This window comes from Lepus europaeus, chromosome 22 (genome assembly GCF_033115175.1).
Source record: "Lepus europaeus isolate LE1 chromosome 22, mLepTim1.pri, whole genome shotgun sequence".
NCBI classification, from domain to species: domain Eukaryota; kingdom Metazoa; phylum Chordata; class Mammalia; order Lagomorpha; family Leporidae; genus Lepus; species Lepus europaeus.
In genome coordinates, this window is record NC_084848.1 from 10,423,424 (window position 1) to 10,437,324 (window position 13,901).

General features: G+C 45.7%; 1 protein-coding gene across 3 annotated transcripts in view; it reads left to right on the forward strand.

Annotated features, from left to right (window-relative positions):
• Nucleotides 1–13,901, forward strand: part of TRIP11 (thyroid hormone receptor interactor 11) — an 82,394-nt gene that overhangs the window by 56,046 nt on the left and 12,447 nt on the right. For all 3 annotated transcript variants that reach the window (XM_062181751.1, XM_062181752.1, XM_062181753.1), the window contains exon 17: nucleotides 12,982–13,063. In XM_062181751.1, coding sequence (XP_062037735.1) covers nucleotides 12,982–13,063 — 82 coding nt within the window. The remainder of the gene's footprint in view (nucleotides 1–12,981; nucleotides 13,064–13,901) is intronic.

Consider the following 13,901-nt stretch of genomic DNA (forward strand, 5'->3'; position numbering starts at 1 on the left):
CACTCACCCATAGAATTTCTTTTGCAGGGAGCTTAGCTAAGGAAACGACATCTAGCATAGACATATCACGTTAGTAATTGAAGACAGTGTATATTTAGTTCCACTAGAATGCCATTAAGTTGTCAGGTGGTATTTAATGGAGAAGAGGAACTTGAGTAGAGCCTCATCTCAGAAATACTAAAAACTGTTAAAAACTCTCTCTTCTCCCCACCATGGGCAAGTGGGCACAAACCAGTCGTAGGTCCTGTAGGCTGTAGTGGATCATCCTGGCCAGTAGAGGGAGTACTGCTGGCCTTCCATTTAGAAATTCAGTATGTCAGCATTCTACCGCAAATGCAGGCGCATTACTTCCCGTGCCATCCTGTATTTTACTGCCCTTTCAGACTTAATGCACTAGTCTATGAAGCAGACAGGATAATGTCTTTCATTAGCTGTTTTGAGTTATCAGAGTTTAGAATTTTTATGGAATGGTTATTGATGAGAAAATAGATACCTGTGTAAGCCTAGACTGAAGCTGAACCATGAAAAGAAGTTTCTTGGGGCTGGTACTGTGCTGTAATAGGCTAATCCTCCACCTGCGGTGCCAGCATCCCACATGGGCACCAGTTCTAGTCCCAGATGCTCCTCTTCCAATCCAGCTCTCTTCTTATGGCCTAGGAAAGCAGTGGAAGACGGCCCAAGTCCTTGGGCCCCTGCACCCATGTGGGAGACCCAGAAGAAGCTCCTGGCTCCTGGCTTTGGATTGGGGCAGCTCTGGCCATTGCAGCCACTTGGGGAGTGAACCAGTGTATGGAAGACCTTTTTCTCTGTCTCTCCCTTCATCTGTCTGCAACTCTGCCTCTCAAATAAATAAATAAATCTTAAAAAAAATAAATTATTAAAAAAATTTTCTGGCTATATATGTAGCCAAATTTGACAGTTTTCGTTTTTCTTTAGATTTATTTATTTATTTGAAAGGCAGAGTTACACAGAGACAGGGAGAACGAGACAGAGAGCTTCCATTCGCTGGTTCACTCCCCAAGTGGCTGCAATGGCCTCTGTAGTAGCCCGGAGCTTTTTCCAGGTCTCAGGGGCTCAAGCACATGGGTCATCTTTCCCTTCTTCCCCAGGCGCGTTAGCCGGGAGCTGGACTGGAAGTGGAGCAGCCGGGATTCAGACTGGCGCCCGCGGGGGTGCTGGCATTGTAGGTGGCAGCTCTACCCACTACACCACAACGCCAGACCCCAACTTTTCTTCTTTCACTTCTTGTTTTCTACTGTTATCCTTGAGATAAATTTCTGCTTAAATGAAAATTACTTGATAAATTGAAAGAAAAAGCACAAAATTGGTGTTGCTTCAACCACTCTTAGTCAGAAGGGTGGTGAATTTTATGATATGCAAAGAAAAATAAGTTTTCATAAGGAATACAGATTTCGTTGTCGCACTGAGAAAGTCTCTTAGTCTGTGGGTTTATACCTGTATTTTAAGGGGCCTCATAACTTATTTTTTGTAAGAAGACTTAGTGATTGCTCTTTTTTGAAAACCTATGGTTGAGAATGGAAAATTTCCTTAAAGTAGTTCTTTTAAAAACAAAATATAGAAGAATGTATAAAATGAGTCCCAGTAAAACCTACTGTAATATGAAGCATAAGACCGTGTTTTAGAATTACAAATATAAAAGAAGCTTAAATTGTTTTTCATGGAACTACCTTATGGTGCTGGATGGTAGAATTTTTATTTTAAATAAAGACATTCCATTTTCCAGGACATGATTTATACAAGAAAACATATAATGTCCTGTTGAACATAGGCCAAATACATTCCCAGACGCTTTGTTACCCAAACCTTTGGAGGGATTTCTTTCTAGATGTTTTTGGCAGAAGTGGCGATTTTAGAGGAAACATATAAGAAGTACCAGATGCAGTTTTCTAAATTGCCATAAATGGTTAAAAGTTATTTGTGATGATAGAAACATCTGGGCATACTAGACAATGCCAAAATTTGAATTAAGAAAAAGTCTATATCAGCCAGGTAAATAAGCTCTCACTCAACTTGAAAACTTTATTTTTAAAGTATGTTTCCTTGATACTGATATTTAAACTGTGCTCTGTTTTAGAAATCACAGTTTAAGAAAAAAATAATTCCTCTAGATATAAAGGGCAAAATAAGTTATGTAGTAAGGAGAATGTTTTGAGTTAATGTGTTGGGTGAGCTTTTCTTCATTTCTTTATGGATGCATAATTCAGAATGTAAATCATTCTTTTTGTCCTTCTCAGATAGTCTCCTGTCCCAAGAAAATCAAGAGTTGTTTTGTTGATTCATCAGATATTCATTGTGTGTCTGCGTGCCCTGGGCACAGCAGTAGGAACTCAAGCTAGGCAGCCAGGGCCCTGTCTTCAGAGGGTTTGCCGTTAGGCAGGAAGACGAGGGCAACGTGGAACCAGAAACGGGAAGGAAAGAGCTCTCGGTCCGTTCCTTCTGCTGCTGGTGGTGTGGAGTGCCGGAAGGGGCTAGGGAACAGTGCACAGTGCACAGTGCACTAACCTCCCCCGGTCCTGTCTGCGTGCAGGAGCGTAGGCTGGGGGAGGAATTCACGTGAGGAGATGCGATTGCATGGAAACAGCCAGAGCTGTGGGTGTGGGTGTGGAGTCGCCTGAGAAGGCAGAGGTGGAAGTGGGGGCTGTGTGGAGAAGTGGGGTGCTGGAGTGTGGGGCCAGACGACTGCGTAGAAGAGCATGCGAGACTGAGTGGAGACTGCGTCTCTCCTGGAGGTCGCAGGCTCTCTGCTCCAGCCAGCTGCTGCCACCAGGAGTGTTGGCCCGGTACTGCCCATTCTTCAGATCTTTCAGGAAACACTGAAAAGCTGGGCTTTTATTTGAAATTTCTCACTTGTTTAATGCGATGCCTGATTGGAATTTCTGTAAAAACCCTGAGAAGGCTGAGTGTGGTCCACGCTAATTTGCAGAAATGAATTGGTTTCAAGCTACAACATCAACAGCCCTTTGTCGTTAGAACATTGTCTGTACCGATGACGGTGTCAGTGTGGATGTCGTTAGAACGTTGTCTGTACCGATGACGGTGTCAGTGTGGATGTCGTTAGAACGTTGTCTGTACCGATGACGGTGTCAGTGTGGATGTCGTTAGAACGTTGTCTGTACCGATGACGGTGTCAGTGTGGATGTCGTTAGAACGTTGTCTGTACCGATGACGGTGTCAGTGTGGATGTCGTTAGAACGTTGTCTGTACCGATGACGGTGTCAGTGTGGATGTCGTTAGAACGTTGTCTGTACCGATGACGGTGTCAGTGTGGATTGTTGTCGTTGATTTCTCCACAATGTAGCAGTGGGTTCGTTTCTGAGAAGAGCAGCGTGGTGGGGGCAAGAGGCGCGGAGTCAACACACAGACCCCGGGAGTCCGGTGAGAGCAGGCTTGAGGCGAGCAGCCTGCAGACTCGTTTATTACAGTTGATACAAAGCTTATATATCCAAGACCAGCCAATCTGGTCAAGGGGCGGTCCATACCCCAACCAATCACAGCCTGTTGCCAGGCAGTTTCCACAGCCATCCAATCACAGCCTGTTGCTAGGCAGTTTCAAAGCCATTCCTGACTAACTGACGCTCACTTGCCAGTGGCCACCTTGGCATGGCCTTCTCATTCCACTACATTTCCCCCTTTTCGTTTATTTTTGAGCAACGGGAGGCATGATTCTTGGCCATACCATTGTTGACCCCGTTTCCATGTGGTCTCCGTACGCAGCTGTGCCTGTCTTAGGTTGTCCCCCAGGGGATCTTACCCGTCATTGACTAACCAGCGCTCAAATCGAGAGACCACAGGATTGCTTGCTCAGATAGGGGTAGGAATGAGGAATAATGGTTATCAGGAATGGCATGACCGCACACAGGCTGTGGGCCATTGGAGTGGCTGACCAGAGCTAGTGGGGTACACAACGGGAACAGATATGGCTTTGGGCAGTTTCTCAGGGTAGGATGATAGGGCAGGTGCGTCTGCTAACAAGGCGGAGTCTTGGTCTTGTTCAGCTGGTTCTGGTTGGCTGTCAGTTGCAGGCTTGATGTTTCTGGCTGGTACCCAAATGGGCTGTTCTGCATTCTCTGGAAAGACACAAGCATATCCTCGACCCTTGGTTAATAGAAGCCTTTTTACAGGCGTTGGAATCCAGGGCCTGAATTTTGCGTACACTTCAACATTAGCAGCAAACATGCTGATGGCATGGGATCTAGCGGCTGCGCTGAGAGCTTGGGGTGCCCAAGGACTGCCACAAATGTGGGGATCCTCACTGAGTGCGGATGGGATGACCTCGCATGAGTTATTGTGTAGAGGTCCTCTTAGTTCATCCCACGGGTATGTGGGGGGTAGCTGACTAGGCATTGCTACCTTGTTTGCTACGTTGTTTTTTTCACTGTCGGAGCTCTCTCTCCCTAAGTCTTCAACCATTGTCTGTGAGACAGGGACCTGGAGTGTCAGGCTCCTGTCACTCACAGATTCAGTATCTTTGATAATCTGCACAGGATTCTGAGAGGGGGGTATCTTTCCCATGTCTGAGCGCTTAAGAGCGGCACGGTACGCCAACTCTAGCCAGAGGAAAGACACGTACAGCACTGCTACCGTAACAAAGCAAATTCCTAGCACCTCAGCTGTGGATGGCATTTTGCAGGAGGTTTCCCTATGCTAGACAAACAGATAGTGGTGTATCAGATCGTACGTATGTCCTGTGCTTAGTGGGGGACTTCCTTGATTTGTTAGGTCAAGGCCGTATGCCCACACGGTGTCTCCGGAGCGTCACCTCTCTCGAGTGAGGGAAGATGACTTGGTTCCGAATTCTGGGATGATCAGTCCCTTATGTGAATTCGCCGGGCGAACCGAAAGTAAAAGGAGGAGCCGAGAAGCGACGTACGCTTCAGGGCGGTGTGTGCTAACCTGGGGTCACTTAGACCGAGGACAAGGACAAGGAAAGGGGCGTAGGAGGGGGTTCTGTGCTCACCCTCACAGAACCGAACAGCACACAAAACACCGAGGGGCCTACTTGCCGAAATCCAGGGGGGACCTCGCCGAGTCCGACACACTGTCTCTTTCCCAGTCACGTTGGCGCGCGCAAGATGTAGCCGTTGAATTCTCTACAATGTTGCAGTGGGTTCGTTTCTGAGAAGAGCAGCGTGGTGGGGGCAAGAGGCGCGGAGTCAACACACAGACCCCGGGAGTCCGGTGAGAGCAGGCTTGAGGCGAGCAGCCTGCAGACTCGTTTATTACAGTTGATACAAAGCTTATATATCCAAGACCAGCCAATCTGGTCAAGGGGCGGTCCATACCCCAACCAATCACAGCCTGTTGCCAGGCAGTTTCCACAGCCATCCAATCACAGCCTGTTGCTAGGCAGTTTCAAAGCCATTCCTGACTAACTGACGCTCACTTGCCAGTGGCCACCTTGGCATGGCCTTCTCATTCCACTACAGTGGATGTCGTTAGAACGTTGTCTGTACCGATGACGGTGTCAGTGTGGATGTCGTTAGAACGTTGTCTGTACCGATGACGGTGTCAGTGTGGATGTCGTTAGAACGTTGTCTGTACCGATGACGGTGTCAGTGTGGATGTCGTTAGAACGTTGTCTGTACCGATGACGGTGTCAGTGTGGATGTCGTTAGAACATTGTCTGTACCGATGACGATGTCAGTGTGGAAACATTGCCATGGGTTTACTTTTTGCTGGCAAAATTCTTGTCCTTCCTTCTGGGGAAGAAGGCTGATCTGTGTAAACCTATTCAAATTAAATACTGTATAAATTTATACTATTAACTCGCTAAAAAAACTTTTCTGTTTTAATGTTGAAAAATATAGTACCAGTTATCTGAGTGTGTAATAATGAGTTCAGGGAAATAAGTTTGGTTTGGTTACATTAAAAAATTTATATAAAATCTCTTTAAGTACACATAGTATTTCCAATTAACTGTATAAATAATCTAGTAGATGTCTGTATCTTGTTTTAATCACAGATTATGATCTATAGAATTCAAATTAATGAAGTCATGCTGTATTAATAAAATTCATTCCCTGTGAATTCATTTCCTAAAAGTAGAATTTTGAAAGTTACTTTTGGGGTCCAGATGTCTGCCCCATCTCAGGGGAGTTCCTGGTTCCTGACTCCAGCCCTTTGCTAATGCAGACCATGGGAGGCAACAGTGATGGCTCACGCGGGTCCATTGCAGGCGTTTGCAGTGAGCCAGCAGGTGGGAGCTTCCTCTGTTTGTCTCTTCTGTGTCTCTGCTTCACAGATAAACAAGTTTTTTTAAGTTTGTACAAAAAAGGGAATAAAAGATATTTATTTTGGTGTAAAAAATTGAAATCACATATACTTTTTTCATGCTACACATTTTCCATGAACTTTTTAAAGAACCCTCATATATCATAAGTTCACATTGCAAATAGATATGATAGCTTTTATTTATTTAGGAGAGAATAAAAGAGACAAACAGAGCTCCCATCTCCTGCATTACTGCCCAGATGCCCACAACAGCTAGGGCTAGGCCAGATGCCCACAACAGCTAGGGCCAGGCCAGATGCCCACAACAGCTAGGGCCAGGCCAGATGCCCACAACAGCTAGGGCTAGGCCAGGGCCAGGATTAGAGGTGGCAGAGCAGTCCAGGTCTCCTGTGGAGTCCCAGGAACGCCACTACCTGAACCATCACCCCTGCCTCCAGGAAAGAAGTTGGAGTCAGGAGTGGGGACTGGATGTTGAACCTAGGCAGATACGGTATCTTTTAAAAATACATTATTTTAAAGATGCATTATTCTTTATTAACAAAAAAGTGATGATGTATAAGCTGAACTCGTGTAATGAAAAGATCATGTCATTTCTAACTTTTGATTACATTTAATTAAATGAAGAAGCTAAGTTTCTTTAAGCTAAATATCAGATGCAAATTTACTTTTAGGTAGTCAATGCAAAGGGGACACAAAACCCAATTTATTTACTGACTTTTCTGTAGTATAAATGAAGTCATCTGTGTAACTCTTTTCTTAATCCCATTGTCTCTATTGCCTTGTTTGTTTTTTTAAAGATTTATTCATTTATTTGAGAGGCAGCAAGAGAAGGAGGTCTTCCATTGGCTGGTTCACTGAAGCCTGGAGCTTTTTCTGGGTCTCCCATGTAGGTGCAGGGCCCTAAGCACCTAGGCCATCTGCCACTGCTTTCCCAGGCCATAAGCAGAGAGCTGGATCAGAACGGGAACAGCTGGGACTAGAACTGATGCCCATATGGGATGCTGGCCCTGTAGGCGGAGACTTAAGCTACTACACCACAACACCGGCACCAGGGGTTATATTTTTAAAGAATTATTTATTTATTTGAAAGACAGAGTTACAGAGCGGAGAGACAAAGAAATTGATCGATCTTCCATCTGCTGGTTCACTCCCCGAATGGTTGCAATAGCCAAGGCTGTGTCAGGCCGAAGCCAGGAGCCAGGAGCTTCCAGGTTTAACTGCATGGGTACAGGGGCCCAAGTATCCTTGGGCCATCCCCCACTGCTTTCCTAAGTACCTTAGCAGAGAGTTGGATCGGAAGTGGAGCAGCTGAGATTTGAAACAGAACCCATATGGGATGCTGGTGTCTCAGGCGGGGACTTCAGATCTGCTGCACCATGTTGCCGGCCCCAGTGAGGACTTCATTGAATGATGGACTCCTGGGGCCAGCGCTGTGGCGAGCAAAGCCACCACCTTAAGTGCTGCACTCCCAGTTAAGTCTCGGCTGCTCCACTTCTGATCTGGCTCCCTTCTGTGGCCTGGGAAAGCAGAAGGTAGCCCAAGTCCTTGGGTCTCTGCACCCACATGGGAGACCTGGAAGATGTTCCTGGCTCCATTTTGCTTCAGATCGCCTCAGCTCTGGCTGTTGCAGCCATTTGGGGAGTGAACCAGTGGTTGGAAGACCTCTCTCTGCCCCTGCCTCTCTCTAACTCTGCCTTTCAAATAAGTAAATAAATGTTAATAAAAAAGAAAGAAAGAAAGATGAACTCCTTAGTATTTTAGGAAATCAGATGAATGAGCACTGTCACTTTGCTTAGCATTTTTCTGTTTTTTACAATTGATTTTTTAAAATTTTATTTATTTAACAGATAGAGTTATAGAGAGAAAGAGAGAAAGGTCTTCCTTCCGTTGGTTCACTCCCCAAATGGCCGCCACGGCTGGCGCTGCGCCAATCCAAAGCCAGGAGCCAAACACTTGGACCATCCTCCACTGCCCTCCCGGGCCACAGCAGAGAGCTGGACTGGAAGAGGAGCAACCGGGACTAGAACCTGGGGCCCATATGGGATGCTGGCGCCGCAGGCGGAGGATTAACCAAGTGAGCCACAGTGCCGGCCCCATCACTTTTCTGTGAAGAAGTCACATTTGGGGGCCAGCTCTGTAGTGCAGTGAGTTAAGTCGCCACCTGCATCACCAGCATCCCATATGGGCCCCCGTTGGAGTCCTGGCTGCTCCACTTCCAATCCAGCTCCCTGCTAACGTGCCTGGGGAAGTAGCTGAAGGTGGCTGAAGTGCTTGGGCCCCTGCACTCCCATGGGAGACTCGGATGAAGCTACTGGCTTTGGCTTGGCCCAACCCCGGCCATTGCGACAATCTGGTGAGTGAACCAGTGAATAGAAGACCTCTCTCTCTGTCTCTCTCCCTCTCTCTCTTGCTCTGGCTTTCAAAATAAATCATTAAAGAAAGGAAGCCACATTTGATTGTTCAGTTGCTCTGATGGGGCAGGTTTTACTGTGCCCTGCATTCAGAGAGAGGTTCTCCCAAACTGGCCTGAACTCAGCCGCTTTATTGCTTGGTTTTAAAGTGCCCTCCCCCTTTTATGGTTTAACTTCCAAAGAATTATTGTGGCATGTGAGATTATTTCATAGCAATATTGTATTTGGCTTAAGACCCATTTCTGAATAACCATATTTGCCTGCCCATGTAAATACAGTTCTGATTTCAGTTGCGGTTTAAGTTAGTCTTCGGTTTTTGTAGAGAAGTAGTCAGAATCTGAGAGAATGAGGATGTCTGGAGAAAAAGAGGAGTCTGGGGGGACCCTGGAAGGCGGTGGTTGGCTTTCCTTTCTTTTCCATGTCTCTCCTCCTCAATACCATCCTACCAGCCCCTTTCCCTAATTCTGCGAGTTTTCTTCTCTAGATTTAAGTATCAGAATGTACTTGAACCACCACTTGATTTTGAAACAGCCCTTTGCCTTGACGTCACTTTAGCTCAAGGTCTAACTATGTCTCCTGATAGTGAGTGTAAGGAAAAAAATGTATTTACCTTTTATTTGAAAAAGAAACACACAGAGAGAGGTCTTGCGTCTGCTGACTCCCTGCGCAGATGCCCAGAAAGTCCAGGGCTTGGCTGGCCCAGAGCCAGAAGCACGCTGGCGTTGCAAGTGGCGTCCTAACTCTGTCCCAGAAGCCTCTCTACAGAGGTTTTCACGAGCACGAGACCAGCTGTGATGAGTTTTGTCAAAAGATAGTTTTTGTCTTTTTCTTCTTTGTAAATCCGTTACTCTTAAAATAGCATCCCGCAAGTTTGGAAGTGAAGAGAGAACTAAAAGGTAAGAAGGAAGGAAAGGGGGCACACGCAGTGGACGCGAGAGTAGAGTTGCACAGACTTGAGGGAAATTCAGTCCTTTGTCTTTTCTTTCTTTTTTTAAGATTTATTTATTTATTTGAAAGGCACTTCCAGAGAGGCATTTGCAGAGGGAGGTTCTCCATCCGCTGGGTCACTCCCCAGATGGCTGCAGTGGCCACAGCTGAGCTGATCCGAAGCCAGGAGCCAGGAGTTTCTTCCAGGTCTCCCACGCGGGTGCAGGGGCCCAAGGACTTGGGCCATCTTCTACTGCTTTCTCAGACCATAGCAGAGAGCTGGATTGGAAGAGGAATAGCCGGGACTTGAACTGGTGCCCATATGGGATGCCAGCACTGCAGGCAGCAGCCTTACTGGCTGTTCCACAGCGCCAGCCCCTGTCTTTTTCTTCTTTATAAGGAAAAATTCTTTAAAATTTTAACGACTACATGAAAATTTGTCTTTATGGAGTATCATGTGATGTTTCAAAACATGTGTACAATGTGTAATGTCCAGTTTAGGATATACATGTCTGTCTCCTCAAGCATTTAAAATCCATTCCTTTATGATGAAAAGAAAAGAATCCTAGCTTTTTATAAAGCAATATCCAGTACCTTACAGCCCTCCTACCATGCGGAACACAGAACTTCTTCTGTTTTTAAGTACCTGTTAATCAACCCTTTCCCACCTCTCCCTCTCCCCCAAGAAAATATTTTATACTTGAACTTTGAAAGTTTGATTCCTTGATCAGTTTGTAATAGAGCAAAATTAAAATTTTCTAGCTTATTTGACTGAAATAGTTTTTATCAAAATCAACTCTTTGTGAACTTTACTCTGAAGATATCTATCACTCAATTTTGTTTCTTTTTTTTTAAATGAGAGCCACTGTAGTACTGTAGGCTGACCCTGTTCTAAAACAGTACTGTCTCATAGAAATACAGTTGTGAAACATGTGTCATTAAAATTTTTAGTTGCCATATTGAAGCAGTAAAAAAATAGTGGTGAAATTAACTTTTGATATACTTCATATAGCCCCACGTATCCCGGTGATCACTTTGACGTGTAGGCAGTGTGGCGGTCGTTAACTGTAGAGGAAAACAGACAGTGTCGGAACCGCGCAGGGGCTGACAGGAGGGTGGTGGGTAAGCTCCGCCTCTTCCTCTCTGTCTTTCTTTAGCCTTGGTCAGGAGGGGAGGATGGGAAGAGACCGAGCCGTCTGCACTCTGGCTCACGAGTGGGGTGGTTCAGTCAGAGCAGTCACAGGAGATGAGCTCGCTGACTGCTGCTCTGTGTACATTCAGGACGGACTTGCAGTTCTGGAAAGGCCCGGATGGCACCAAGGGCCCGTAGTGGGTGCATGTGCACGCATTCCGAGTGTAGTGTCTTACCGACCGAGACTTTAGCAATAGTCTTCTTTCTCCCCCTACCTTCCTCTCTCTGTTCCTCCCTACCTCCCACCCCTTTTTAATGTCCAAGTTTAAATTCCTTACAGGAAAGACAGGAAAGGAAAAGTTTGTAGTAGATTTTCCAAACAGAACCTGGCGTTATAATATGGTTATGGCAACCAGCTCTATTTTGGTAACGTTAGACTATTATATGAATGACATTTTACATTTTTTTTCTAAACGGCAATTTAGATTTTTGTGATTTAGAAAAACCATAAGCTATTGCACACAGTTGTGCTAGATATTTCGTAGTTGCATTTACTACTGTAAATCGGAATTTGAGGCATTGCACAGCAGAACAGAATGGCGACATCAGCAGACAGGCCTGGCCTGGTCTGTGAGGAAACTTCCCTGAGGAGGTGACCTGGGGACTGGGGCGTGAAGGATGAGGCGGAGTTCACAGTGCTGAGTTTCCCCAGCAGAAGGGGAGTCCTTGCAGTGGGAGTTGAGTCCAGAAATATACCAGACGTTTATGACCAATGGATTTTTTGACAAGAGAGCCAGATATGAGCGTCGTCACCAAACAGTGCTGGAACAATTGGCTATCTTAGGCAAAAAGAAAAAAAAAAAAAAGAATTGTACCCCTACTTCATAGTGTGCACAAAATCTGATTCAATGTGGATCATAGACCTAAATTTGAGTTATAACTGTAAAACTTAGAACATAGGAGTAAATCTTTCAACTCTTGGGTTAGGTGATAGTATCTTAGATACAGTACTGAAAGCACCACCAACAACAAAAAAACTAAATTGGACTTCATCAAAATTAGTCAAACTTCAAAGGATACCATCAAGAAAATGAGTATCGACCCATGAGAAAAGGTGTTTGCAAGTTGCCTGTCTGATGAGGGAGCTTGTGTCCAGCTATGACCAGGAAAACGCGCCACCCCTCAGAAGGAGCAGGTGTGTGGACCAGGATCCAAGTCTAGCGACTTGGGATGTGGTTCTGGATCTGAGAGGCAGTGCTGTGTTAGCAAGGTAGTCTCCATTTCTCAGAATAAAAACTGGTAATGAAGCTTAAAGTCGGTGAGCGTCTCCTTCAGCTTACGCTGTCCGCTGCCGGGTGCCAGGTGTAAGCTCTGTGCGCGCCTGAGAGTTCCCCAGTCCAGGAGGCCCTGGTGCCTGGTGCGGCTGCAGTGTGGCTTCATGCAAGTCTAGAAGAAAAGAATGCCCACACTGCCCGCGCTCTACCAAGAATGCCCACACCGCCCGTGCTCTACCAAGAATGCCCACACCGCCCGTGCTCTACCAAGAATGCCCACACCGCCCGCGCTCCGCCAAGAATGCCCACACTGCCCGCGCTCCGCCAAGAATGCCCACACTGCCTGCGCTCTACCAAGGCTCACAGCATTGTTTACTTTTTAAAGCAAGAATATTAAAATAGGCCAAGTATCCTTCTAACTGCTCGTTAGCTGTCACTTAACCAGTGTGTTGGAGCCAGTGCTGTTGAATTGCTTTGTGCAGTTCCCTTGTCTGGAATACTTTGCCCTATCAGCTGCATCTTGGTCTTAGCTGTGTTAGATTCTCTTCTTAGCTCACCAGAAACTGAGTGCAGCCAGGAAAATAGAAAAAGGAAAATCTAAAACGGTTGCTTTTCCATTTCCTCCCGTTAAATAAGAGTGGCTCTGGAAATGTTCCATGCAGGAAAGCTGTGATGGAGATCCTTTCTTTGCCGTTAGGTTTCTAAAGAGGATGAAAACTTCTTTTGGTTTTTAGATTTTTCTATTAAAGAACCGTTGTTTTATAAGGGGGTAAACCATGTCAGTCAATGCATACCCTAGCTTCTGGGTAATTTCTGTGTCAGCCTAGTTCCCTGGACCAAAGAAAAGATGGTAATAGTCGAGTGTTCTCATTGGAATACAGGCATATTTTTAATCATAGTAAAGGATGGTGTAAATCTCATTGTGCATGCACCCAGACTATTTTAATCAGTTAATGGCTATCTTTATTCACGTATCTTAAAACAGATCAGCTCCGACAAGAAATGCTGGATGATGTACAAAAGAAATTGATGAACTTAGTAAACAGCACAGAAGGAAAAGTGGACAAGTATGCTTTTGTCTTTTACTTTTTAGATTCTTTATGGTAAAAATAACTTCCATGTGTCGGTGTTTACATGTGATTGTATTTTTTTAAAAGCCTTTTTCTTGGGGCCAGTGCTGTGGCGTGGTGGGTTAAGCCACTGTCTGTGGCGACCACATCCCGTATAGGCGCTGCTTCTAGTCCTGACTGCTCCACTTCCAGTCCAGCTCCCTGCTCGTGTACCTTAGGAGGATGGACCGGGTGCTTGGAAGACCCAGGGGGAGCTCCTGGCTTTGGCCCAGCACAGCTCTGGCCGTTGCAGCCATTTGGGGAGTGAACCAGTGAGTGGGAATGAACCAGTGAGTGGGAGATTTTCTCTCTCTCTCTCTCTGTCTCTGTCTCTGTCTCTCGGCTCTGCCTTTTAAGTAAATAAAAAAGCTTTTAAAAAAAAGCCTTTTTTTTTAAAGATTTACTTATTTATTGAAAGGCAAAATGTGGCAGAAAGGGAGAGAGTGATCTCCCATCTGCTGGTTCACTCCCCAGACACCCACAGCTGGGGCTGGGCCGGGCCAGAGCCAGGAGCCAGAAACTGCATCTGTGTCACCCGTGTAGACGGCAGGTACTCAAGGACTTGACACATCATCTGCTGCTTCTTAGATAAGTTAGCCAGAACTGAAGCTGGCACTCCAGTGTGGGGTGTGCTTATCCCAGGCACCAGCTTAACACATTGAGCCGCAATGCCAGAGAGCCTTTTTCTTAACACGAAGAGATGTAGGTAGTTTTACAGAGAGTCAGCAGAATAACTTGTCGTCTTTTTTTTTTTTTTCTTAAGATTTATTTATTGATTTGAAAGAGTTACATAGGG